The following is a 26,110-nucleotide window of genomic DNA, read 5'->3' as shown; positions in this document are numbered from 1 at the left end:
GGCAGACGGTCGGAACCCGTCGATCGGCGAGGAGGCAGATGGGTAAGACACGATTTCACGGCGGATCTGACGGGGAGTGCGATGAATATGCAGGGGACAGGCGATAGAAATAACAGGCAGAAGAGGGACTGGAGTAAAGGTGAGCTCTGAGATGCAGATTACATGCGCTGGTGATCTCGTCCGTTGATCCGTCTGTAGTGGAGTTTGAGGAGCGAAAGTAAAAGAAGCCTTCTGGAGTTGCGCCACAGAACAGTAAGCTGGACTGGCCAAGAAGGACATGGTCCAGAACTCGCCGTTCTCACCGCCCGCCATTTCTCGAATTCTCTTTTCCACAGAAATGTCACTTGATTATAGTGCTAAAAATGGATGGAAACCGGCATTGCTGATGGTCAAATGTTCCCCGCCTGTGAGCAAGGTACTGCCTGCACGCCGGTCCTGGTGGAGGTACAGAAGCAAGACCCAGGCCATGCACCGAATCAAAGCAGTCTCTTACAGACTGTTGTAGGCTGCACATAGAAAACTCTATGGCATTGGGAACTCTACATTAAAGCATCAGCCATATATTCCTCCTGCTGATGTATTTGATAGTACAAATGACGGTATACACATGAGGTTGGTTAAGGAAGCTCCGCAGAAAGCACAATCTCGTCATAGGGGTATCCAGCATCAACTCGCTCAAAAGAAAACATAATTTCGACCAGGTCGGCACGCCATTTGTTGGAAAGGACTGAAGACCGTCACTTCTGGGGTGGACCGTACGACATCGGCCCCGGGGCTAGATACGGAGATACCAGTGCGGCCCCGGCAGCTCTGGATGCGTTCGCCCTCTCTTCCTCCCTCTTTCTGATCTCTTTCTCGTCCTGGATGAGTGTACAGCATGTACAACAGGTAGCGCGAACGCAGTCGGACGCAATACTACCCTGAATGGCATATGCCTTGCGGGTTCGAGAGTGTTGGATGGCCGCAAGAAGCCCTAATACATGTTAGTTTATCTTGCGACGCTTTGAATTTACTTTGAATTTAGGGCTTCAGCTCACATTGGCAACCACATAACAAGGCCATGGCGGTACAGGACCCATTGCATGTCTCGTAACCGAGCATGTTCGTCGGGTCCTCTTTTCTCGACCTCCTGGATAGACGGTGCTGTGTTCTGCCATACAGAATGCAAGGGCATGCAATGCCAAGAAGGCACGTCCCAATGCTTGAGCAGTCACATAAATTATGACTCCATCCACCGCCTTTAATCTGTTGGTTAGGATGCGATATCTGCCCTGGCTGATGGTACCCTACGGAGTCGGTCGGTGCCGGTGTTGGGGCAGTTGGTGCCCTCGCTGGTGGAGGAAAGTAAGGTAGCCTAGGTGATTGAAGAGGGTTCGCGTCTGGTGCGACAGATATATTTTGGCTATTAGGCTCATTGTTTTGTGTATATGGGTTTGTCTTAACAGGCAGAGGGCCCGGGGAGCTTGGTGGATCCGGATTCTGCTCAGCATGCATTTGCACAGAAGCATGCTCAGGTATATCGTGAGCTAATGGAGCATGATTGGCCGGGTGGTTTCGGATATCCGGACACGGAGTATCTTGTAACGCATGCTGTGTCTTCTCAATAGCAAGAGGTGTGTCATCAGTCGGATGGGTATCCCGGTCTGTTTGAGCGGGCAAAAGTCGCGGACGTCGCTGGCTTGGGGGAGTCATTTCCAGTGGCGTTTCCACATAAGAGTATCGATTGTTGGCTCCCATGTTGGAGGTATCCAAGCGTAGTTTGGGATTCATGTCAAACACGTTCGACAAGCAACAAGCAGGATTTGGAAGAGCTCAGTAAGACGGCAACAACCTCAATACGACGCTTAGGTGAAAAACGTCCACGTTTGCAACTCAATACGCCTCTTGTCATTCCCAAAAGGCCAAAAACGAGTGAGAAAGTGAGCACAGAGACAGATGAAAACATGGAAATATCTCAAGTCAATATCGAGGAGCGACTCAGGCTCTTACCGGTCGCCTGCTCTGCGGGGCGATTAAAGCATCCTCGCTAGATCCGAATGGCTCGACTCTCTTGTTCGGAAGATCGTCTCGGCGATGGATTGAAGTGTCGCCCTAGCAAGTTGGCCTGCATGGTTCCGAGCGCTGTTCACACTTACTGCGATCGTGGTTGGCTCGATGCCTGGTTAGAGAGATGGATAGTTCCGTGGGGATGTGGTGCCCATCACATAGCGCCGCCCTGTCACATCACACGCTGTAAGCGCCTTCTTTGTTGGACGGACTCTGCCACTCCAAGCCCTGCTTCGTCTATCGAAACGAGACACTGCCACAGTCTAAGAATATTAACTCTCTATTTCCTGTTTAACCTTTCTTGGAGCATTGTTTCATCTAATCTACCCACGTATGTCATCGACATTCCAGACGTCCAGTCAGCGTCCGAAAATAATGTTTGTTTGATGCCCGGATGCAATGGTTGACGGCATAGCCCCATTGAGTATAAGCGCATATTCTGCGCCTACTCGGGGCCGGTGGCCGATAAGTACGTACTCAAACGTGGTCATACCCTGCAGATGTACCCCATCTGATCAATGCAATGCAGTGATCAACTGCAGTATAGCATCCCGATCCGGAAATCATGGAGGCAGATTCCAAATGAAATCTAAATCTAAGGGATCCGAGTCCAGTCCCAGATCAGCCGGTGCACCATCCCAGTATCCGAATGGTGCCATTAACGGATCTAGTGGGAGAGACAACCAGTTATCAAGGTCAGTCTGGGTCGACCACTCAGCCATGTTGTTGTCCAAGCCAAACGCTGTTCCAAGTGACTGCTCTGACTCGCCATTGTCGCCCCTGGTTTGTTCAGTGTTTTGACAATCCACACGACCGGAACTGGTGAATGTTTGCCGCAGGCGCGACACATGAGTCTTGAGGAGCGTTGCATATCTCGAAGCAAGGTGGATATCGTCTAATTGCTTGCAAAGAAGGGAAGCGACTGCCGCATCGAGGAGGTGTAGCGACTCTTCCAGTTTGGTTTTCCGCACCCCAAGAGCTAGTGCTTTCAAAAGAAATATCGACGAGCTGATCATGCGGGATAAGACTCGCATTGGAAGACACCGCAGGTTAGCAAGAGCAACTACATGTGAGAGGATTGTGCAAGCACCATCTATTACTTCTTCGATGAACTCATACTCATTCCTACTCATATTGAGTTGTCGTGCATGAGAGACGAACGTCGTGTCAATTATTCCTCGCGAGGGCGTGTCCGACAGCACGCGCGCAACGATTCCCTGGACACCGAGAGAGTTGGCGAAAACTCTTAAGTATTGGTATTCAATGCGCAGAATATCATTGTAGCGAGAGCCTGTCATAAATTAGCCTACATTCGCCCAAACACCTAGGAACCCCACTCTGAATGTCGTGGATATCGTCTTTCCATGCTGCAAGCTGGGCCTTCCACTGCTCTAGTGATGCGAAATTCATATGCTGGCTGCCAGCACTCTTAGCCGCGGTGAAGAATGTTTCTCGTAGATTCCGGGTCAATCCCGTTAAATTCACCCACGAAATCATAAATCTCGCCCAATCAGGGTCGACGGTCTTAAGGCTTTCGAGCGGCTCCTTGCCATAATCCGGCATAATGGACGTGCAGCCAATCCTGGAAGCGAGCAGGTTTGTAGTCACAAACAACAGCGACGGAAGGCGCTGGCGTCTAAGCTCCAGATCCTGAAGATAATTCTCGACATCAGGACCTGCGATTGTGCCCTGTCGTTTTAACATAGTTATATGGTCTCTAGGGTTGAACACGCCAAGCTCGTGTGCGAGCGCCAGTGCTGAGCTCACGAGCATCCAAGACATCCGGTCTGACCGTCTTGTGGGCTCGACGACGTCCTCCTTCCAACGGTCTTGCATGGGACATTCCTGTGCAGTCGAAGGCGGATCTCGCAAGGTAAACGTTGTCAGCATCCAATCCGAATCCCACCCGTCCGCTTCCAAGGGGAAGTGTAGAGCCAGGGGATACCACTCCGAGAGGAGCAAGAGGGCCTCAATAGTCGATATATGTCTAGTTTTGGCTTTTGACAGTTTCTCTTGCCCGAGCATTATCCGCAAGATGAGATGTTGGCAATGCTGCCATAACCTGTTGTGGATGTAAAATCCCCTGGAGCTCCCAGAGGGGCCGGGTAGGGTATGATATCGGGCGGATATCATTAGGATTGTGCAGCATAGAACCGGTTCTTGAGTGATAAGCCAGTAGTGTGTATGGTGGTCTGCGAAGAAGTCTGTCAGAATGGGAGACGTTACCGGTGCCAGGTTACGAAAGAACCTGCCAGACTGTTAGACCAGGGCCTTCTTCGGGGCGGCCAACTGACCAGTCCGTATACGACAGCGCCTCCTCCGCCGTGAACCAGCCCATCTTGACAAACCGGCATCCCTCCCAGACTCGGAGCACATTATCCTCGGACCCGATATCAAAGGGGGTGTTCGAATCATCAAGAGCTGTAGCTTGGCCATTGCCAACACGCGCACTCGAGCCCGCATGCGCCGCGGCGTCAAACAGAATATCCATGGCATCGTTCCCACTCGCAACCTGTTTCTGCAACACCGTCGCTGAGATACACTCGCCGTCTTCCAACCCCGCAGAAGCCGATGCTGAAGCTGAATTTGACGGTGATGGCTCGTGGACGTCATCAATCGCCGTCATACCCGTAGCCGTAGCTGCACCTTTAAGACGTTCCATCCCACGAGGTTCGTATTCTGAAGAAGCATGGCGGGCACCTCGAGTTCCCTTTTTCCCAGGGTGCTTCTTTCTCGACCAAGGCTGCTTCGATGAAAACCGGCACTCCAGATCCATCTTCCGACACCGCTTACACGGCTGATGAAGCTCGGGTTCGGGCTCACATTTGACTTTTCTCCGTCGACAAGGAATACATGCTTTGTAGGCTCGCTGGAAAGTGTATTGTGTCGATGCCCTGCTTCGTGGAGGTCGTTGCATCCTGTCTTTCTTGCCCTGAGTCTGTAGCGATAATGGCACTCCGATTTAGAGCAGTTGTTAGGATTCCGGAGACGAACGCCGATATACTCCGCCAGATAGACATGAGACTGCAGGTGGGAAGTTGGGGAAAGCTGCAGTGGAGCGGGAGGGGGGCTCTTGGAGCAATTCAAACAGAGCTTCTTATAGGCTGCTGCAGACAGAAATTGGCGGCGCTTTTCCTGCCCAAGTCAAGGCTCTTCTTTCCCCAGGTTCTTCCCGGTTACTGGTCTGACTAGGTACAGACTCCTTCCCCTACTATTCGACTTCTAGAATCATTCTATATTGTCACGATATTTGCAGCTGAAACAATTACAGGAATGGAATTTATACGAGATCTTTACTAGTAATCCAAGCCCAAGTCTATTTACATTTTTCTGGCCATAACAACTAGTACTTGTACTGTGTTACTACACTTGGCCAGTCACCCACCCAGAATCATCCATTGCAGTCATCCCACTCCAAGTCCTAACGAACAGAGTCTCAAGATCCTGCGCCCAAATTGAGGGTGATAGGGGGAAATATGATCAGGAAAAGCTGAAAGGAAGATCTTTAATTTTCAGCGAACGCTCCATCAGTAGCTTACTACAAGTGTTTGTATCCCGAGGCCGAAAAGCTCCATTTCTCGAGCCTAACGTCATTCTTGATTACTATGGTAAAAGCTCATTGTGTCTGGGCTTCACAATCAATGAACGACGGCATTCAGAGGACCCAGAAGCCTGAATCTCAAGAAATCAGGACCCAGGCTTAGGTGGGAGATGTACCAGCTAGACCAAATACCGAAAACGGGGATTCGCATCACCCTCTGCTGTCACATCAATGCGGACATCGTCAGTAACCGGCCCATAAAGCCTGTCTCGTATCTTGTTCTCATAGCTCAACTTCAGATACAGCCCCCCTGCCATTAGCGCAATGCAACCCGTCAAAGCGCACCCGATAGCACAGCCGCGGATATAGATTGGACTGTGGAATGGTCAGCTAGATTAAATAACTAATTAACCGCGGCAGGGCTACTTACCCTTCGGAATCAGGAAAGACAGTGCTACTGACGAAACTCGAACACTGTCCAAACACGGCCAGTAAAGCCATGCCGGCGCCTTTCTTCGAATCGCCACCTTGGTTGTTGAGCAACCAGGTGATATTGATGCATAGTGCAGGAAAGACGCCGCATGTTGCCAGCCAGACGCCGAGGTACCGTGGCCAGACCTTGTTCTCATCTTGGACCGCCGCAAGGATCAAGTAGCCGATCATCCCGATTGTCGAAAAGAACACTATAACAAGCCCTCTCCGTCCATATCTGTCGGAAAGTAATGCGGCTACCACGCAAAACAAGAACGAGACAAAGTAAGGGGGTGCCGAGAGACCCTGGGCGTTGATGGACGTATACCCCATGTGCTGGATGATTGTTGGGAGGAAGTTCGAGAGGCCTGCAAACGAGAAGTTGCAGCAGAAGTGGATTAGGGTATGTACATAGTTCTTGTAGTCGGTCAATCCGGCGAAGACCTGGTGTCTGTCGAGTTTGTTTTTGGCTGTGCGATCGACCGTATGCAGGCGCTCCGCGGCCGTGGTTTGCTCTGATTCGGAGAGGAACTTCGCGGTGCCGGGGGAGTCGGGGAGGAAGAAGAAGACGACTATAGCGAATAGCACAGTGGGAGCGCCCTCTGTTTGGATTAGTCCCCTGCACGGTATGACTCCGAAGCAGTGACAAGTGATAGCTGGACTTACCAATGATGAAGAGAAACCGCCATGATTCAAGGGTCGAGTGTCTGATATGCGTAACGCCGTAGGCGAGTGAGCTGGCAAAGCAATTGGCGATAGGAGACATGCCTAGTAGAATCGAGACACGAAACCCGAGCTCTCGTCGTTGATAGAATAACGACAAGAAGTAGGGGGCGCCAGCGCCGAAAGCGGCCTCGAAGACGCCCAGCAGGCACCGACAGACAATCAACTCGGCCATATTGTCAACGGCCCCTGCACACATGGCAGCAGCACCCCAGCTGGGTATCGTCAGCACTAATAGAACAACAAGGGTAGTATTTGAAGGCCGGTGTTCATACTCACCAGATGCACAAGCAAGTAACATAAATGTGGGCCGGAAAGAGTTTCCAGAAGACGGTCGTCCATTCGAAGAGCACATAAGAGATGTAGAAAGCGTTCAAGACCCAAGCCCACTGCGAATCACTGATTCCCAGGTCTTTGTCGAGACCAGCGGTTTTGGCATTGCCGATATTTCCTGCACTGTTTGAGCTCTCGGAAGGTTAAGTGTAAGACAGAAGTTGGGGTCCTACCTCTGTCCAAATAGGATAGCACATAGAGAATACACACGATGGGCAGGACTCTACGGTCGAACTTGGGAATTGTAAGCAACTGTCAGGCCACTGCCTGCGAGTCAGAAACATAGTGCCATACCTTCTTGCGTATAAGGGCCTCCTCAGTTGCCGAAACATGGATGGGCCGTTCACTCCTTTCCACATCTCCAACCTTTTCGGAATGGACGGTCTCCAGATGAAGGGAGTCTTCCTCTTTTAGGGCAGCCATTGTGTGTTTTTGGAGCATAACTGGGTTTGAGATTGAGAACATCGACAACACATCTCTGGTCCTCTTTATACTCCGTACCGTCAGGGTAAAACTCTGGTCGGTGGCCGCAAGCGGCCCGCATGAGACGATGAGTCGCTAACCCGAAAATTGATGGTAAAGTCTTGTCATTCATGTCCTCCGCATTTGCTGCCCCATGGGGTATCAGGGGGCGAGGCCCTGTGGATGACTACGGTGGTTAATTGGCAATACCCGTCCTCCAAGCCAACCTCCTCTTTAGGCCATCTGGTCCACGACCAACAACAGAGACTCACTGTAAATGAACAGCAATTGATTGGAGTAAAGAAGTCTAAGTAATGTCTTCTTTAGAGTTTAACTCCTCATTCCTCGGTTGGGAGCTCGCCATTGCCGACAGCGCGGCTATTGCCAAATTGCCGCATCTATCTGGTCTCGAAATATCCGCTCTCCAACGTGCAGTTTCCCGAGACGATATTTATACCTCTTTTTAGCACAATAAGTCTCCGGCTCTCCCTCAGAAGTATTGTGAAAACACATATTCAAGCTATCCAAAATGCCCGTCCCATATCCTTTTAAGTTCACCACCCCCGACCAGCCAACCTCCTCCTGCAATGGCGAAATAACCTCCCTAACGATCCAACTCGAGAATGTCCGTGGCCGAATCCCCTCTGCACAAGCATCGCGCCTTCGGACGATGATGTTGGAAGCGCATAACGATCCCAGCAAGATCATCGCTCACGCCTGCTCATACGACGGGCTGTCATCGCGTCTTGTTGAAGAAGCCGGTTTCCCTATTGTGTTTTTGGCCGGCTACACAGTGGCCAGTAGCTTTGGTCTACCAGATACAGGGTACATTGCAATGGAGGATCAGTGCAAGAGAATCCAAGAAGTGGTGCGCCTGGTCAAAGTTCCTGTCATGGCAGACGGGGATACCGGTTACGGAGGTCCCATGAATGTCAAAAGAACAGTTGAGTCATTCGCAGCTGCAGGCGCTGCTGGTATTATGATTGAGGACCAGACCTGGCCCAAGCGTTAGTGCCGTTTCCAGACTATGTTGAAAAGCTTCGCTAACGCAAATGCAGGATGCGGACATACAAAGGGCAAGTCCGTCGTTACCCGTGGTGAAGCCTACGCCCGTATCCAGGCAGCTGTCGACGCCCGCAACGAGGGGCAGGACATCTTCATTCTTGCCCGGACCGATGCCCTGATACACGGCTGGGACGAAGCCCTAACCCGTGCCAAGGAGTTTAAGCGCATCGGTGTCGACGCGGTCTTTGTCGAGGCCCTGCCGGATAGGGAGTCAATGCGGCGGTGTGTCCAGGATGTTGGCATTCCTACTTTTGCCAATATCATTGAAGGTGGTAAGACAGAAAATATCTCGGCCAAGAATCTCGCCGAGCTTGGTTTCTGCGCTGTAGCATATCCTTGGACGCTGGTCGCCGCTAGGCTTAAGAGTATCCGCGAGACGCTGGACGCCCTGAAGAAGAGTATGACTGAAGGGGCACCGCCAATGATTTTGAGCTATGCAGAGGTCTGTGAGGGGGTTGGCTTCAACAAGTACTGGGTATGTACCGTCTTCTTGTCCTCAGACCTTTAGTTAACCTTGTGTAGGAACGTGAGACCCGGTACGAGTACAATCAGGATGGTCTAGTCAATCCGCCCAACTGAAGTTTCAATGCATATCGCTGTCTTGTCTATTATCATATTTGCAATGGTGTTCTAGACTGAGGCTACATTTACTCTCGAGTTGTCAAGCATTGACTTTGTACATCAGAGTTAGGGCTAATATAATGCATTGCATAATACAACAGGTAGAGTTAGAAAAGCAACAGGAAGCGTAAGTAACAAGATACCACCTGATGGCGATATGTAGTGGAGACTTGATCAGATAATGGCCATTTGTGGCCCCAGTATTATTTCTTCTATGCTGAATGATCTATACTGAAGCTATAGCAGCTACCGCAAGACCAGTTGCCTCTTCACCACAAGATACATTAAACTTCGACTATCCTGCAATCACTTTTAAGAGGTAGACGCTGAGAGTGGGGCACATCACATATCAGATATCTATCAGACATATAAAGCACCCGTACTATATCCTCTCATACACTAGTGGCTGCAAAGTAACCTGATGCTCCCCATGACGTCAAGGGCCACACGACACCTACATTCAATCAACCACAATGCTCACCCACGCCACCGACAGCATAACATGCAAGATCCTACCCACAGATCTCAATCTCGATGACACCTGCGCCAAGCCATGAGGTCAACGGCTATTGTTTCCTTCCAGGCCAGGTTTAGCGGCTGGATAGTGTCTATAGCTGTGCAACCATTAAAATAGTCCCAGCAAGCTGATATATATCTCAGAAAATGCCCGCTTACTTATTCTCTATCGCAAGTTGGTAACAAGTTCTAATCTGACCTGACCTGGCTCTTATTTATGTATCTCTGGAGGACGTCCTAAACCTCAAAATAAATAAACAATCACCTCAGAATGAACTCCGTTGCGCAGTCCCAACCTCAGTCCCAACAGAGGGCAGCCCCCGCTGAAGCGGGCCCCTCGACGCCCTCCCACACTGAAGAACAAAAGCGCCACTTCTACGGAATTCTCCCCGAACAGGAAAGGAAAGGGAAGAGCTACGCGCAGTGGGTACGAGAAGCCTACGCCGAGCAGTATGAGAAATGGATGCCATGGCTGGAAGACCAGTACCTGAGGTGGTTCGGGAAGGGGGATAATAAGGCTTCTTACGTCACAAAAGGTACTCACAGAGGTCTCCAGCTCCACGGGTTTTGTTCATTCATGCGATAGCTAACACTCCATTTAGAAAATCTCTCCAAAACCAAGATCACCGGCAACGAGCAAATTAATCGATTGCAAGACGATGCGAATAACCTCGTCGGCAATCAACTCGGCGAGAATGGTTTGCTTGCACCTGTTGGAAACCTGGTGTCCCAGGAAGGTATTAACCGGGCGGAACGCGGGGGAAAGGACGAGAATGGTTCTTACGGGGGCCCGCTGGGGTTTGTGACGGATCCGGTTATTAAGGAGGGCACAAGTGTGGGAGCTAGCGTGACGGATGGTGTGAGGGGCGTAGGGAATTCAATTGGGAGTGTTTTGAGGGGAGGAAAGTAGACAAGTGTGATATCGTGAAGGGTCCTTGGAGTGGTTAAGGAAGAGAGAAGGTTTTTGAGTTCAGAATTTGGACTTATGGCATGTGTGCTTGGGATTATGACTGATATCTGAATTGCTGCCGTTTCTGTTCAAGCATCTAGTTTGGGGTAACTGTCATGATATACTCGATCGATCCTTTATATTGATTTGGCATTCTGCAAGGCGTATCGTGTCTCGCCGTGGGTGGTCAGTCGATATCTAATAAAAGTGCCACAAAAAAAGTCACAAGGCATACGTAAGGTTCTCTCATGCCATCTCTTGTACAGTGAACAGGTCAGAAACGGTAGAAAGTCACAGTTGGGCGAAATCTGATTATGCAATGTGGGCATGCCAAGATTTGTTGCTAAGATAAAATAATGCTGCTCTCTTCGTACAACTCGAGAGAGCAATGAGCTTGTTCATGTCGTTCATCTATATATCCTGATAATGCTCGGGTGGTCAGGCGCAAAAAAAAAGATCTTGACAAGAGTGGGATTTGAACCCACGCCCTCTTACGAAGACCAGAAACCTTGTTCAGGTAAGATCAGAGATCTTGAGTCTGGCGCCTTAGACCGCTCGGCCATCTTGCCACTTGTATGTGGAGACGCTGCTAAGATGGCCTCACAAGCTCTTTGAGCCATCTAATTGCAGTGGACGAGACTGCGTCTACTACATTATCTCTTTGATAGCTCAGAAATGATGATAGATATTACATCCAATTAATCAAAACTATGTTGAGTATATGCTCTCTAAGAGCCAAGCAATATATAAGCATTTCTTCTATTAGATGCTCAAAACATCGCACAAAAAACTCCTCTAATGTTATAGCACGCCGTAGTATGTGTGCAAAAGGGAGATTGGCTACAAGCGCCCGGGGCTGGCTGCGCAGCCTAAGGTCAATATGAAATTCTCGTCATCTCATTACTGCACCAGACGGCAACTTAGTCCAGCAGTTGGACTGAAGGATCACCTTGCACGAATTCAGGGAGCCCACGCATCTTATAAATGTACTTGCCCTACTATATCTGTCACAGGCTATGGCCTGGATCTTGGTTGTCGGCCATGCCCTCAACCTGGTTCTAAATAAGGTTTCTGCAACATCAGTGTACAGCTCCGGAAATTGCGGCCTTGAAGCTTAGGAAAGGGGATCCGTCCTCATAACTTTGGAAAAGGGATCCGTCGGCATACAGGTCCGGGAAGTCAGAAAGGTTGATAAAGGGAGGAGAGATATCTGCGCTTCTATCTTTTGTTTCTTTCTCTAAGCTTGTGATACTCGTTCATACAGGACAGCCAGTTGAAAATAATACTGCCTACGCCCGTTACAATATCCAGTAGGTGTTGCTGCTTCATGGAAATTCTGTTTGGGTGCCCGCAGATAAAGAAGACTGCCAGTTCTTCTGAGTGTGGTTTTTCTTGGCTGTAGTCAGATAGCTAAATATGGGGATATAGACATAGCATTTTTGTATCAGCGTAGTGTTCATCTGATTACTTAGCTTACAGAAGCTGGTTTGGATATCTGGTGTTGTTTCCTTTAACGGGGAATGGCTCTTCTATACGGCTCCAGTCCACGTCCACGTATAAAGGCGTTGTTTTGGCCGGCAGAATAACTCCTATTGGGTCCGATTACGAAGTTGTTCTTGATAGTGAACACTAAAAACTAGTCAGGTTTTCTCTTATCCTTTTTTTTTTCTTTCTCAATGAAACATATACTAGTAGCGCCAAGTATATCAAGGTACATGCAACCGGATGCAACCAACATTGCACTACACAGAAATTAGCATAGAACGACTATCGACCAGCGAGTCAAATGCATGTATGCATTTATCTGACATTGACGGAATCAGTTAATCTGGAACTCTCAGCTTATATACTCTTATGATACTTTCGGATTTGCTACCGCACAACCTTTGGGTTAGTGGATTATGTCGGGCCTCAGTGCGGTACCAGGTCCTAAGATACAATATCCAGCAAAAGGAGGTAATAAATCACAGGAAAGGGAAACATTGGGTTATGTAGGTTGCGTTGAAACTCCTGCCTTATGCCGAAAGATGATTGAGACGACTCGGCTCTGGAAACAGCTAGGGTTCTAATGTCCATATTCTTATCCTTAACCCACACGGAAGAGCTTGAGAAGGTGAGAAGGAATGTAAAATTTCTTGGGATAGCGCAGTATATGCAAGCTGAATTGTCTAGCTTGCTTAAAACATCGTCATACGGATGGGTGTCCCTTGAGGGTTGAAAGCGGCACAGTTTGCCAAGAAGGAACTTTCAATGAGATGTTGCAGGTTTCCTGAAAATGCAGATTAAATTATGATACGATGGTAAGAGACAAAGCGACTTTGCGGAAATTGACCGATCGAGTCAGTGAGGGCTTTTGAAACCAGATGAACTATTGGGCGGATCCAAGGTCTATCTATAAGTCTTTCGGTCCATTCTCAGTACATCTAACAATCAATCTCTGTACGCTTGCAGCGGTAGCTCGTGGCTCGTGGCCTTATGCTTGAGTTTGTTGTAGTATAGTCCAAGTGCTGCTGCACCGCTTGTCCTGGAAGCGCTGCTTGATATCCTGCCTATCCTCACTCGTGTCTTTCAGTCTAGGAACGAAGGGATGGGAGAATTGATTGGGGGGAGATTGATGGACAGGTCTCATGTGTTTAATCCAACTGGCGATGATGTTGACCAGAATCTTTCAGGGCCTGTTTTATGCTGTTCGTCCAGCTCCCAGTTGGTAACCAGTTTCAAAATTGACTCGATTTTCACTTTGACAAGCCGCTGCGCATAAAAAGGCCTTTAATAAAACCATATATATCAAATCGCAAGATCGTTGAGCAGAACCCAGGGATTGGAACTGACGTGAAGTCTAACGGCCCTTGGTTCTGCACAATATTGGTCGACGGATACCCATAGAATTCCTGTCATTGCGAGAGGGACATTACTAGGAGTTGATAGATAAGACGTATAGTTACAAGAATAATAGAACTTGAATTTCAAAGAGATGTTACTTTGTCTTGCTCGGGACTCATTCGCTGAAGTAGCGCATTTGACTCACTATCCGATATTTAACTGAAACCAGCATCAGAAGTCAAGCAAAGGTACATTAAAGATGTACTCAGCAACATCTAGAAATTTTATCAATAAATCAATACATGACTATTTCGATTACCCAGAATAACATATTACTTTTAAGCGAGGCTCGTGTCATGTTGCTCAATGTCCTCAGGAAACGAGGATACAGCCTCAATGTCACCCATCCTACCTTTTTAACAAACCACCCGCCGGTTGGGTTTTCATTAAACTTGGATACTCAAAGGCATAAACTCTTCAGCCCGACTGTCTGATAAGCACGAAACAGTATTAGTCCACCATTTCACCCCATTTCCATAGATAACACTTTATCGAAGGGTCGAACCATATCATATCGATGAACGTTTGCAATATGACTCTGGTCGGCAGGCGGTTTTGACTGTGAAAGGAATTACAATTGCTCATCAAACGATAGGGCAATTGTTGCAGATACCAAAGAGCCAGTACATGAAGGAAGCCGTCAACCCGATCCTAATAATTAATCATGCTGCAGCGTTGGTCTTTGTGCACATGCATCATCGGATTAAGGGACTGAGCTGGTTCCAAGAAGATGTTGTATTTTGCAACCGCATGTAAACATATCCCGCGGCAGAATGCTTGAATGGGTAGGACAAGACTGGGCAGCAAGGGGGTATACGTTCTGTAGTTTGCTAATTTATCAGACAATTCGCCGATGAGACATTTCTCCCCCCTTGGTTTGGAAGTTGAGTGAGGCCGAACTTTCAACGGTATAACCAAAGGAGAAGATTTGCCCAGATCAAATGATAAAAGGCGAGTATCCGTATTGGAGAAGTGCAGTAACAAATGCACAGCCGCCTTCCAAGGGTAAGATGACTTGGATTTCTTCGGTATACGCTTGTTCCCGTCATTGCCGGCTGCTTCGTGCAGGGATAGCTTGAGGGAGCCGATAGTCCCCCTAAGAAGCCAATTCGATCTCTTAAGAACCTAGGCGACGTGTCAGCAATGACGATCATGACAGCGAGTGGTGAACATAGCATGCGTGATTGAGGACAGACCCAACAAGGACCTCAGTTGTTGAGATGAAGGTCAAACGTGGTGAGGTTAAAAGTGCTGGAAGATATGAGCCAGCAGGTTGATCACGTTGCGCAATGATTGGTAGATTGTGTCCGAAGGGGTCAAGTGGGTGTGGGGATGAAAGAAAGGAGTTTCCTCTCGGAATGTCCTCCTGCGGCAGTCGGCCATCAAATAACCTCCAAGCAAGATGATGATAACTGGCTTTTCCAGATAAGCCGGACTGGTATTTGCACTGCACCATCCACTTTGGTCTTTAACGAATGTGATCGGGTTCCATCCCCTCTCTGTGGCTGTGGTAACACAGGAGCGCTTTGATTAGGGCCAGATCCTGTAGAGATCACATTATGAATAATGGACATAGGCCCTGGAGTCATGTGTCGACAATGAACCGAGCTTGTTGCCGTTCTCCGCGTTTCGTCTAGAAATCTCAAAATGCGGTAGCACAACGTGCCAGCTCCGGGGCCCAACTTGGGTTCTGCGTGCAATCCTGAGGATGATGGTTGGCCAGTAGGATGTGAACCGGAAGGATTAAAGGATGATGATAGTAGAGCTGTGTAATATTATAATCGAGCGCCAGAAGTGTCGACGTGCGTATCAGAGCTCGGAAGGTGTGCGAGTTTGGCCAGGAGTTAGCTTCCACTTCATGGCTCCAGCACACACTCTTCATCGAAGCATCCGTAATAGGTGCAAACTTGATTGGTGGTCGTCGTTACTGTCGTCTGTTCTGACTTCTGATCCCTGAGCTTCAGCCTCGACTCCAAATTTTGTTCCAATGCATTCCGGGGAGAGACGCGGCCTGAACGACGAATATTAGTGCTGTTAATCCCTCACGGGATCGCCCTAAGATTGGAATTTCGGCGAGTAGTCCGAAGCAGCTATCCTCGCTCGGTTCGCTGAAGAAGCTTCTGATCTTCTGATCTTCTGATCTTCGGTAGATACTATGTCGAAGTGAGATTTGCTTTTGCTGGCCTTCACCGTAGCAGCGCAGTGTTCTCTGTATGGTCAGTGGCTACCCCATCCCTGAGTGAAATAAAGGAAAGCGGTGACGAGGATCCGCATCACTTTGCCTTCTTAGTCGTTCCCCGGGCTGGCCAACCGCTCCTTTTGAACTAACAGCACGCTAAACTCCCCTACTTATCTCTCGCCCTTCCATCATCATACTTTAATCGAATTCACAGGTCAATCTATCCCTATTTGAGGCGGCGCCCCAATTTCAACCTGTAAGCTGCCCTTGCCCTGGAACGTGGCTGATGTTCCTTGATTACTTCGATTGCTCCCAGGCTAACGCAGTGACGCCAGTTCCTCTTGGGCTTTCCTTTTTCCGCCTTAACTCGACTGAAACACCAACCACAATCCTTTTCTTTCCACGCTTTTCATGCCTGTTCGGATCCCATAATCCCTGTTTCGACCAAGTAGACCCGACCAATGTCCTCCTCATGTCAAGGCCTCCATCTGCATCTGAGACTACCCCCTCGACTCCCCCGGTGACACCTGCTGCTTCTGCCCAACATGATTGCTCTGGACGCCCGAGCTCTCTACATAGCAAGCAGCGGCGCCACCGCGATGTTCGGGACCAGCTCGTTCATATTGATCCTCAACACGTTCCCTCTCCATCCCGCGCTGAATCCCCCACGGCTCGGCAGTGGGCCAACCCCTCGTCCAATTCTACTCTAAAAAGAGCTAAAACCACTGCTTCGGACACCCTCTCTCGTCCAGGTCTGTCCTATACCGGTTACAACAGCCCTCAGCTGTCTGAAAGGGACAGCATTTTCGCAACACATTATCTTCCTTCTGATAACGAAGCTGCCAGTTCACCGCAACTTCCGCCCGTTGAAGCTGCCTATCATGATGTTCCCTCAAAGCTGAACTCTGACAATGCCTCTCCTTCCTCGTTTACTCCCAAGGCCCTCTCCTACCAACATCGCGGCGACGACGCACACATGGAAGTTGACGTCCGCAGAACACAGCCGTTACGCTCCGCGCCGCTCCTACCCTCCGACACTCCTTTCACAATATCGCCTAGCGATTCAGATGTGGGGCTAGATGAGGACCTTGATAGTTCTACCAGGAGACCGCAGAAGCATACGTTGGACAATATTGCGCCCTACCGCAAATCGTCTTTGCATCTTCCGGGTGCGGGTGCGGCTGCCAGTGCACCGCCCCACGGCCTTCACCCGTCGCCTGTGATTGATGGTACGTCTCGTCCACAAGAATTAATGGTGACCTCCGACAAGCGAGCCACAAATGCCAGTCCGGGGGGTAGTTCTCATCAGAAACAAGGACAATCGCCGTGGGATTTTGCGAAGGGACCCAAAGTTGAGAGAAGTTCTAGTCGCAGTCGCCGTGGGAGGGTGGAGAACTCGATTGAAGCCGACATCACCAATGCAGAGCATGCTCCCTATGTTCGCAGCCGTAAATCGAGTCATTATCTAGGCCTGTTTAAAGAGAACACCGCCACGTCTCCGGATCGCAAGCGAAGAGATGACCGTTCCGCAAGGCATGATAATTCCTCTGAGTCGCGGGGCAGGGAGCAACATGGACCTCATGCGGAGCATCGTCACTCTCGGGACGACCAATATGAAGCGGACAGTTTCAAGCGACCAGAGGTTCAGGGTTCGAAACGTTTATCACAGCTTTCGCTTGCTAATATCCCAATGATCAAGCCGTTCGCGGGTGGCGACTCTCAAGAGGATTATACAGCGGAGCATGTTCCCGCTAAATCTGAGCAGAAAAGGTTGCCGCGGAGCCTTCTTGAAGAAATTCGGAACTTTCACCTTACTCCCGGCGGGGCAAGGGGGACGTCTTTCTCGAGAAGTATCCCTACTCAGTACTCAGAAAGAAGCAAAGCCTTCCATCCACGCTCTCCCTTTTCGGATACAGAAGAACCCCATGTCGGTTCAGGTCCTCTCGATGATGAGGAAGACGAGCAGATCTCTTCTGCAGTGTATTTTCCACACGAGCGAGTGACAGTCTCCGGTGAAGTCGATCCCCTGCAGTCTATTGAAGTGCATCCACGTGACCTGCATTCATTTGATGAGTCCGCGACGGAGGGGAGCCTCGTTCTAAAGCCAGAGAGACTTACTGCTCCGGATGAGCCTGAAACTAATCATGTGGATATATCCCTTCGATCTAAGAATGACAGTAGAATTCTGCACGGCGATCTTCAGGACAGGAAGACTCCAATAGAAGAGCTAAATGAGAAGTCTATTGATTCTATGTTGCAGCGCCAAACTGAGTACTCCACTGAAGAATCCGAAGCCTTCTCTGCAGACGACAGTGGAACATCCGTTCGGGATGAAGAGTCTAGTGTGACCGATGAGGCTGAGGTCACACCAACGGCTACCCCCACGCAACGCCCACATATACCTCGGCCCCGGCGAAAGCAAGGCGCAGTAACACCAGTCGGAGCCGTGGAGTTGAAACCATACCGGCATCAGGTCGGCGGCCATACAACGGTCTTTCGATTTTCCAGGCGTGCTGTTTGCAAACAGCTCAATAATAGAGAAAATGAGTTTTACGAGCGCATAGAACGCAGGCATCCCGAAATGTTAATGTTTCTCCCAAGGTATGTATCTGCAGAAATTGTGACTTTACGTGGTGTTAATATTGTTCCAGGTATATCGGCGTTCTGAATGTGACATTCTCGAAGAAGCGCTCCAAGAAATCTTCGGAGGCTCAGCTTGAACAATCAGACGTTGATGCTACAGATGATCCGCAAAATAAAAATACTGTCGCAACCACCGGACACAGTTTGCACGAAGCTGCGAATTCTGTGGAGAAAGAGCGCATTTTTAGCCAGAAACAAGTCACTGGTATAGTACCTAAGGTGATACTCGAAAATAACCGCCATATTATTCCTGTTGATCTGTTCTCTCATAAAAGACCTCGCACAGCGACTGCTGCGCTGTCTGACATGCGCCCATCCTCCAACGGGGCCGGGCGCACCACTAACCAGCGAAACCATGAACATGGTTCGTTGGATGAAAAACTCTCCCACTCGCCAGCGAAAAAGACTTGGGGTGCTACCACTGTCAATCGGAAACTACAAGAACAGGTTCTCAGAGAGGTATTCAGCCCACCTGCCATCCACCACCATAGGCGCCATGCCCGAGGACTCCTCAACCTACCGAGAACGACATCTGATGGCCATCGTCGGAGCGCCAACCTTTCCGAAGGTCTTATCACCCGTCAACCTCGCATTATGGAACAGATGGAACCACCCCGATCTCCTGCCATTGACATTGTAAAGAAAGGCAGCGACGGTCCTGGCCTCTCGTCGTCCGCTTCCACGGCTCTTGAGGGTGGTCAGCAGCACCTTGAATCGGTAAGGTCGGAGGAGGCCGTCCCACGTTCTAGCTCGGTGTCGCGAACTCGAAGAGTACGACGTCGGCACTCCGGCAGTGGCCTGCAGAGGCGGGGAACAATGGATTCGGACAAGGGCGGCGGCGAATTAATCTTTTTCGAGGATGAGGGATACGGTGGTGACAAGGAGGATGAAATATTCTCAATGGAAAGTGACGCGCCTACGTCTTCTACCACACCTGGCGAAGCAAGGCTCTCTAGCTCCAGCCCGTCTAAAGGGAGTGACCTGATTCCTCAAGATAGGTGGACTTCTGGTGGTCCTGTCGTCGAATCTTCGAAGAGCCCCGCTTTTCCAGGTTTCAACGACAATATATTATCGCAGCCTCCAGCCAATCCAAAGGAAGCGCAAACAAGGAAAGATGACAGGGTGCAGTTCTTCCTTCTGCTAGAAGATTTGACTGCCGGGATGAACAAGCCTTGCGTCTTGGACCTCAAAATGGGCACTCGTCAATACGGTGTGGAAGCGGACGACAAAAAGCGGAAGTCGCAGAGACGCAAGTGTCAGAACACGACCTCTCAGCAACTTGGTGTTCGGCTATGTGGCATGCAGACCTGGAATGTGAAGAAGCAGGAATACATATTTGAGGACAAGTACTTTGGTAGGGACTTGAAGTCGGGTCGTGAGTTCCAGGATGCCTTAACACGATTTCTCTACGACGGCGTTAGTTACTTAAGCGTTGCTAAGAAGATCCCTATTATCCTCGACAAACTGGCGAAGCTGGAGAACATGATCCGGAAACTTAAGCGGTACCGCCTTTATGCCAGTAGCTTGTTGATCCTTTACGACGGCGAACAGAATCCCCAACACAAAGCCTCTCAACATGAAGCGGCTTCAAACGACAATGCGAGAAATCATCTGCAACGCCGTACATCTGAAGATGGACATAATAACACCGATGTTTCATTGAAGATCGTTGATTTCGCGAATTGTGTTACAGGTGAGGATGAACTTTCGCCAAATGCCCGTTGCCCACCTCAACACCCAGATGATATTGATCGTGGCTACTTGCGCGGGCTTCGTACCCTGAGAATGTATTTCCAGCGGATCATGAAAGAGGTTAGCCAAGATGAATATCTCGAGAGAGGCGAAGGTGAAGGCATAGCGCTCAACCCCCAATCATCGAGCAATAACCCTACGTCTGACCGCTACTGGGATGAAAGCGTCATGGATCAAGACCCAGGAGAGGTCAGCTTCTAAACCACCGCCCCGCTCAGCCGAGGAATGCCCGCCTGATTTTTGTGTGTTTATTTTTATTGGTTCCTTTCACTCTTGTCTTTTCCCCGTGCATTTTGCTAGGCCTCTGAGTTGGAGTTAATGGCTTTACATTTCCATCTATCGATCTAGACAAGGATCGACATATGTGGCGTCAATGTTGCATGGTCACGGCTTGGGAGGTTATGCTGGCTTGTCTTACGAGTTATTCGATTTTTGAGTCATGGTATCAAAAGCATTGTACCAACGCAGGTGTGGAGATCTGATGTCTCTATGGTGACGACTGACGACTGGTCATGGCACTTACTTTCTCTGGAGGTTTTTCTTCCGCGCCTGGTGCATGGTCGAATTTCTCCAATATCCCTTTTATTTCTGTCCTCTCGCCATTCGGACAACCTGTCTTAGAATATACCATCCAGGAACTTGTCCAATTCCTGGGCTCGCTTTTCATTGAGACCCCATTCCATTGCTTGTACACATAGTTAGTGCAGTGGCTTAGAAAAAATCGTAACAAGACTTTGTTTGTACCTATTCACGCAAGACATAATGGTTAGCTCCAGCCCTGGAGTAGGAGTCTGAGTACAGTAAGTATGTGAGGAGTTAATAAGTATAAAATTTCTAACTCAGCCGAAAAGGGCAGGGCAACAACCCTCCTTGGAGACTGAAGTTCTGACTAATATATTGCTTGTCATAAGCCTACCATCACGTGGCTACGCGATAAGCAGTGCTGTTATCTCCTGCGGAGTCACGACGTCAGCGACGAGGTGTTCTCCTCACCTCCTCACTTCCTCACTGCCCGCTTGATCTGTCCCTAACGGTCAGGCCAACGGATGGCTACTTTGAGCAGTTTGTATCGAATTTGTGCTCCAGAATTACACTCACGGAGTATTCTTTGGAGAGTTGCGCCGGCGCATAATGACCGGCTCAATCGGCCAGGCACCGGCCATCGATAAACGCGACTTTGACATTAACCGTCGGTCATCCACTCCCCACGAAACCGCGGCTCAAGAGGACGAGGCCTTGCTCCACTCCCGTCCTCGCTCGAGGCTTTCTGTAGGCAATCGGTTTAGTGACAATGACGATGGTCTTCTAAGTGATGTTGTCGAGGAAATCGTGGAAAGGGACCGCCAGAGGATGAGACGGGAAGTTGTTCGTGTTGGGAGCTTCGTTTGGGGAGTGATTACATGGTGAGACACTCTCACCTCACCAGGACCAAATATCGGTGCTTACTGTTTCTGTTCTGTTCAGTCTCGGTGCAGGAAGTATAACAGCGTTCTCGCTCTATGGGCCCTTGCTGTTGACTCGTTTGAACTATACCCAGCTGCGGGTAAATGAGGTGTCGATTGCGGCGGGTATCTCTATGTACCTCCCTGTATCACTGGCAGGATACCTTTGTGATCGCTATTCGCCATCGCCCCTGACATTGTTCGCGGGAATAGCCTTTGGCCTCGGTTATTCCCTCGCTGCTTTCGTGTACAAAAGCGGACCTCCTCCAGATGCTGGCGGAAACGGATGGCCGTTCTGGGTGATGGTGGTGGCTTTTATTGCCATAGGAGTAGCTACGTGCAGCATGTACTTGGCTGCAGTAACGACTTGCGCCAAAAATTTTGGCAGAGGTAAACATAAGGGGATTATACTTGCTGTTCCCATTGCTGCTTTTGGCCTAAGTGGGATGTGGCAGAGCCAGGTTGGGACCTACTTTCTATGCGAGCGTTTGAAGGACAGCAACTGCGGCGACGTCGATGTCTACAAATACTTTCTCTTTCTTGCGATATTACTTCTGACGATTGGTGTCATCGGCACTTTTGCCCTGCGTATCGTGGACGATGAAGAGGAGAAATACATTGATGAAGCGGTTGAGGAGCTTGAACGGAGCGGCTTGTTAGCGGAAAGTGAGTTCTTTAGACCTCGCAGCGAAGTGCAGGCGGCATATGGGACATTCTCCGACGACCATGAAGATAACGGATCTGTGGACGACCAGTCCGTTACTATCTCGGAGGAATTGCGGGAAGCTGCCAGACGCGAAAAAGAGCGTGAAGAGGAGGAGCGCAGGAAAAAGAATTGGTTACTGAATTATGAGACGCGGATATTTCTCGCGGACCACACGATGTGGTGGCTGGCATTGGGCTTCTTTCTGGTTACTGGTCCGGGAGAGGCATATCTAAATAATGTAGTTACTCCCCAGGTTTTAACTTGATATCCGTGCTAACACAGTGCAGCTGGGGACGATTGTGCAAACCCTCAACTTAGACACCACAGCTATCGTTGACTCGCACCCCGCCGGCCTCCCATCCACGCATGTCACAATAATAGCACTCACCTCAACTATAGCCCGTCTTCTAACCGGCTCCCTCTCCGATCTCTTCGCTCCGACAGCGAGGCGCCACTTTACAGTTGATCAAGAAACCGCAGGCCCAGACCCCTTCACCAAACAGAGGCCGGCCCTTTCCCGACTTGCCTTTTTAATACCCTCTGCTCTTCTTCTCTCTCTAGGCTTCCTCCTTCTCGCGTCTCCACTCCCCACTCACCACCCCGAGCTCTCCCATTTGACCACCGCTCTTGTCGGCCTCGGGTACGGTAGCATCTTCTCCCTCGTCCCAATAATAATCTCCGTCGTCTGGGGCGTTGAGAACTTCGGCACAAACTGGGGCATAGTAGCCATGTTCCCTGCCGCCGGCGCAGCTATGTGGGGCGTTATCTATTCACGCGCTTATCAAAGCGCTGCTGATGGCTCACCGACTGATGACGGACAGTGCCATGGCTGGAAGTGCTTCGGGTTCTGGTCTATTGGGTGCACGTTCAGTGTTTGGGTGGCCATTGTGGCTTGGCTGGTTGCTTGGACTTCATGGAGGCGAAGGGGCGTTGTTGTTTAACCGTTTGGGGCTTATTTGCCTATGAACTATTTTGGCGCATCTAGATTGTTTTACGTTCTTCTTTGATGACGGCTTATATACTATTTCTATAGATTGGATTATGATCTTTAAAGACTGCATGTGAATGGCCTTATTTGGAAATCGAATGGATTGACATCTACATCTCCAATTCCTATAGGCTGCGTTACCAAGGAGTCCAAGTTCATGACCGCGCGCATCCCTCTTTGAAGTCACACTGTCCATGGACGCCCATGGTGGGATGGGCTGTCTCCGCAGTGGTGTCGTCTAACTAGCGATCATTAAGCACATCGAGGATCACAGCGTTTGCCGAGAGACATATTGATACTGCTCAATTCTAACCCGAGCTCTAAAGCTCTTCTTGCTCAATGGGGCAATTGTTTAATATAGCCGCACACGCGATATGGTAATAGTTGTTGTTGCTTGCCTACCAGCCTCAAAGATCCTACAATGAGCGGCAACACCAGTTTGATATAGATTTGTTCACTGGTTATTAGTAGGCAATAAATATGCTATGCAGATATCGCTAACAGAAAGCAATGGACTGCCTGTATCAGAGTATCGCGCGGTGGGTACGACAGTGTCAATACTATAAACCTTACGAATAGGAAACGTACGCAACGCCAATGCTAAGCTATAGGAGTCATGTCTAACACGTTATATAGTCAAGACTGAGACTAAATGTCCGTCGACTGCGGATCCATACCCATAAACACTTTGTATAGGCGGCGACTTGCTGCAGGACCGATGCGGGCATCCGTTAGGGCGCCGTCTTTGTTCGCCGATTTCTGATTGCCGCTGTATCAGCTCACTGTATTTCAGGTTTATGAGAAACCAAAAACGGGTTGGGGGTACCTTGACGTCCTCCAACATCCCCGGCCCAGACCTCCGCATCCCTTTGACCAAGTCGACCACGGTCGGGTATTGATTCACCACACCATAGGCCATCGACGCCGTTACCCGACTGATCTCCTGGAGCATACGGATGTAAGTATCTGATGCGTTCTCACCGGGTTTGACCTGTCCACTATCCATGCAGAAAGCGGAATCGTTGTCATTCATGCGCTCGCGGCGGTAGGGAACGGTGGAGATATGCTCTGTAAAGATCTTGATCCACTCGGCAGATTCAGGCGGTGCCGTGGTTTGGTGTATGAGGCAGTTGTGGTTGACTTGGAGATTGAGGAGGGCGTCTTCGATCGTGTCGTCGTCAATGGGAGTTGTCTCAGGCTTGTTGGTTCTCTTGCGGCGAGTCGTGGATGTTGATGTAGTTGGCTGCGATAAGCCCTGGACTTCGTCGAGGTTGCGGCGGAACTCAGCTTGGTAGACTCTATTGCGTGAGTTCGCGTTTTTGCGCATCCATGCAGAGAGGCCTTCGATGAGGTAGATTACTGTGCAGTGTGGGTAAGCACGCTTCAGGCGGAGGATGTGCAACTCTAGCTCGCTCGAGGCGTTGAGATTATCAGAATCGAGAGACGAGGTGACCATGTCAACGAACTCCTGCGCCGTCACGAGACAGAGAACATGCTCTTCTTCGCGGAGATGCAGCTCGCACGGTTCCCAGTATCCAAGAGAACTGTTGTATATAGCCTTCATCTTTCGCCGCCACTTAACGACATTGCGGATTGAGCTGTCGAAAAAGGTCTGTTCTACCCCCAGCATCCGCATGTACTCTACTGCCTGGTTGCCGACACTGGTGTCTTTGAATGACGAGGCGAGGTCGAGGATCATTTCTGGCGTGGAATTCTTCTTCTCAACCTTGAGCCTATTTGCTTGCGCTATGTCGGCCGCCAGCTGCTTGTCTTTTGCCTTTTCTTCCTTCTGCTTTTGCTTCCGCTCCTTCTCTAGCTGCTTTTCAAGATCACGTTGCGCCTTAGCTGCCTCTCGGCCCTTCACTTTTGCCTCCTTATCCGCGCTACTTTGCTTGTTTGCTATAGCCTTCTTTGGCCTACGACTCGGGCGGCTCTCAGGCAGCTCATCAGGGTCTTCATCGATGATTTCGGAGCGGCTTTGTTTCTTTTTGCCTGGCAGAGTACTGGTAATATCAGCGTTGGGACGGTTCAAACTCGCTAGTAAGCTTGCTGTCTTGTTTGAAAACTCAGATCGCAGCGAAGGCGCCCTGAACTCCGTCTCCTGGAAATCAAACAGCTCGCTCGGATCTGACGAGACCAGCGGATCACTGAAGTTTTCTATGATATCCTTTCGTAACGTCCGTAGTTCCCTGCCCTTATGAGAAGTGATACCGTTATCAACATCAACGTCGATCAGTGCCCTCGTAGCTTGTTGTTTGTTTCTTGGAGACGGACTTCGGCGACTCGGCTCAGGAGCAGACGATGTAAACACAATCGGATCGGAGTCTAGCGTGATAACTGGCGGTTTTGAGTGTGTTTGCCCGTTCGACGGTCCGTCAGAAAGCAAAATGTCGTCGGAGAAGAGAAATAGAGGGTCCTGGCTCTGTGACGGCAGCGCATTTCTTCTACTCCCTGGTGGTTTGGTGGAATTCTCGATATCCGGTGTCAACCGTCTCCTCTTGATTGGCTTGCCAAGGTCAACGTCATTGTCGAAGTCGACTCGCGCAAAGTCTATATCATCCGAAAATGGAAAGGAGGATAACTCGGTGGGTGCGGGCGGGGTGCAATGGAGTCCCCGGATGGAGGAGGCTTCACGGGGCTCCGCCGGAGGTGGAGGGGTTGAGGATATAAGACTGATAACTTCTGGCATTTTGTAGGCATCTGTAGGGTGAAGTGTGAGCCTCTATCCCTACTAGAGCGTTCTCTACACTGAGTCCGCTCAAAGATGAGGTTGCATAGAGGTCCCAACTG

At 49.8% G+C, this 26,110-nt stretch overlaps 9 protein-coding genes across 9 annotated transcripts, besides 1 other annotated feature; 4 read left to right on the top strand and 5 right to left on the bottom strand.

Annotated features, from left to right (window-relative positions):
• Positions 1 to 26,110: part of a sequence feature (contig 1.113 1..316066(1)) that runs on past both edges of the window.
• ANIA_06885 (DUF614 domain protein) lies at positions 738 to 1,737 on the bottom strand (the record flags this gene model as incomplete). Its single annotated transcript, XM_659397.1, has 2 exons — positions 738 to 973; positions 1,038 to 1,737. The coding sequence occupies 2 exons, from the start codon at positions 1,735 to 1,737 to the stop codon at positions 738 to 740; spliced, it is 936 nt and encodes a 311-aa protein (XP_664489.1).
• On the bottom strand, positions 2,610 to 4,963 carry ANIA_06884 (Zn(II)2Cys6 transcription factor; the record flags this gene model as incomplete). The annotated part of the gene is made up of 3 exons (XM_659396.2): positions 2,610 to 3,337; positions 3,384 to 4,108; positions 4,341 to 4,963. The coding sequence occupies 3 exons, from the start codon at positions 4,961 to 4,963 to the stop codon at positions 2,610 to 2,612; spliced, it is 2,076 nt and encodes a 691-aa protein (XP_664488.2).
• Positions 5,767 to 7,537, bottom strand: ANIA_06883 (uncharacterized protein; the record flags this gene model as incomplete). The annotated part of the gene is made up of 6 exons (XM_659395.1): positions 5,767 to 5,962; positions 6,018 to 6,630; positions 6,725 to 6,996; positions 7,061 to 7,246; positions 7,288 to 7,289; positions 7,409 to 7,537. 6 exons carry the CDS (start codon positions 7,535 to 7,537, stop codon positions 5,767 to 5,769), a joined length of 1,398 nt encoding a protein of 465 aa, XP_664487.1.
• On the top strand, positions 8,106 to 9,444 carry ANIA_06882 (isocitrate lyase/PEP mutase family protein; the record flags this gene model as incomplete). Its single annotated transcript, XM_659394.1, has 4 exons — positions 8,106 to 8,583; positions 8,635 to 9,116; positions 9,364 to 9,389; positions 9,426 to 9,444. The coding sequence occupies 4 exons, from the start codon at positions 8,106 to 8,108 to the stop codon at positions 9,442 to 9,444; spliced, it is 1,005 nt and encodes a 334-aa protein (XP_664486.1).
• On the top strand, positions 9,963 to 10,892 carry ANIA_06881 (uncharacterized protein). The gene is made up of 2 exons (XM_659393.2): positions 9,963 to 10,314; positions 10,381 to 10,892. The coding sequence occupies exons 1-2, from the start codon at positions 10,050 to 10,052 to the stop codon at positions 10,686 to 10,688; spliced, it is 573 nt and encodes a 190-aa protein (XP_664485.1). The 5' UTR covers positions 9,963 to 10,049; the 3' UTR covers positions 10,689 to 10,892.
• ANIA_06880 (inositol polyphosphate kinase KCS1) lies at positions 16,262 to 20,385 on the top strand (the record flags this gene model as incomplete). Its single annotated transcript, XM_659392.1, has 2 exons — positions 16,262 to 18,390; positions 18,441 to 20,385. The coding sequence occupies 2 exons, from the start codon at positions 16,262 to 16,264 to the stop codon at positions 20,383 to 20,385; spliced, it is 4,074 nt and encodes a 1,357-aa protein (XP_664484.1).
• ANIA_06879 (protein mch1) lies at positions 21,316 to 22,597 on the top strand (the record flags this gene model as incomplete). Its single annotated transcript, XM_659391.1, has 2 exons — positions 21,316 to 21,587; positions 21,649 to 22,597. The coding sequence occupies 2 exons, from the start codon at positions 21,316 to 21,318 to the stop codon at positions 22,595 to 22,597; spliced, it is 1,221 nt and encodes a 406-aa protein (XP_664483.1).
• ANIA_11532 (uncharacterized protein) lies at positions 22,890 to 23,218 on the bottom strand (the record flags this gene model as incomplete). The annotated part of the gene is made up of 2 exons (XM_050611134.1): positions 22,890 to 23,044; positions 23,137 to 23,218. 2 exons carry the CDS (start codon positions 23,216 to 23,218, stop codon positions 22,890 to 22,892), a joined length of 237 nt encoding a protein of 78 aa, XP_050467188.1.
• ANIA_06878 (uncharacterized protein) lies at positions 23,476 to 26,009 on the bottom strand (the record flags this gene model as incomplete). The annotated part of the gene is made up of 4 exons (XM_659390.1): positions 23,476 to 23,562; positions 23,723 to 23,777; positions 23,909 to 23,925; positions 24,147 to 26,009. 4 exons carry the CDS (start codon positions 26,007 to 26,009, stop codon positions 23,476 to 23,478), a joined length of 2,022 nt encoding a protein of 673 aa, XP_664482.1.

This window comes from Aspergillus nidulans, chromosome I, assembly GCF_000011425.1.
Source record: "Aspergillus nidulans FGSC A4 chromosome I".
In the NCBI taxonomy this organism is placed as follows: Eukaryota; Fungi; Ascomycota; class Eurotiomycetes; order Eurotiales; family Aspergillaceae; genus Aspergillus; species Aspergillus nidulans.
This window is presented reverse-complemented; position numbering and strand designations above follow the sequence as displayed.

Coding starts and splice junctions, on each gene's coding strand:
- ANIA_06881 (XM_659393.2), top strand. CDS start 10,050: ATGAACTCCGTTGCGCAGTCCCAACCTCAGTCCCAACAGAGGGCAGCC. Junction 10,315..10,380: donor GGCTTCTTACGTCACAAAAG/GTACTCACAGAG, acceptor CACTCCATTTAG/AAAATCTCTCCAAAACCAAG.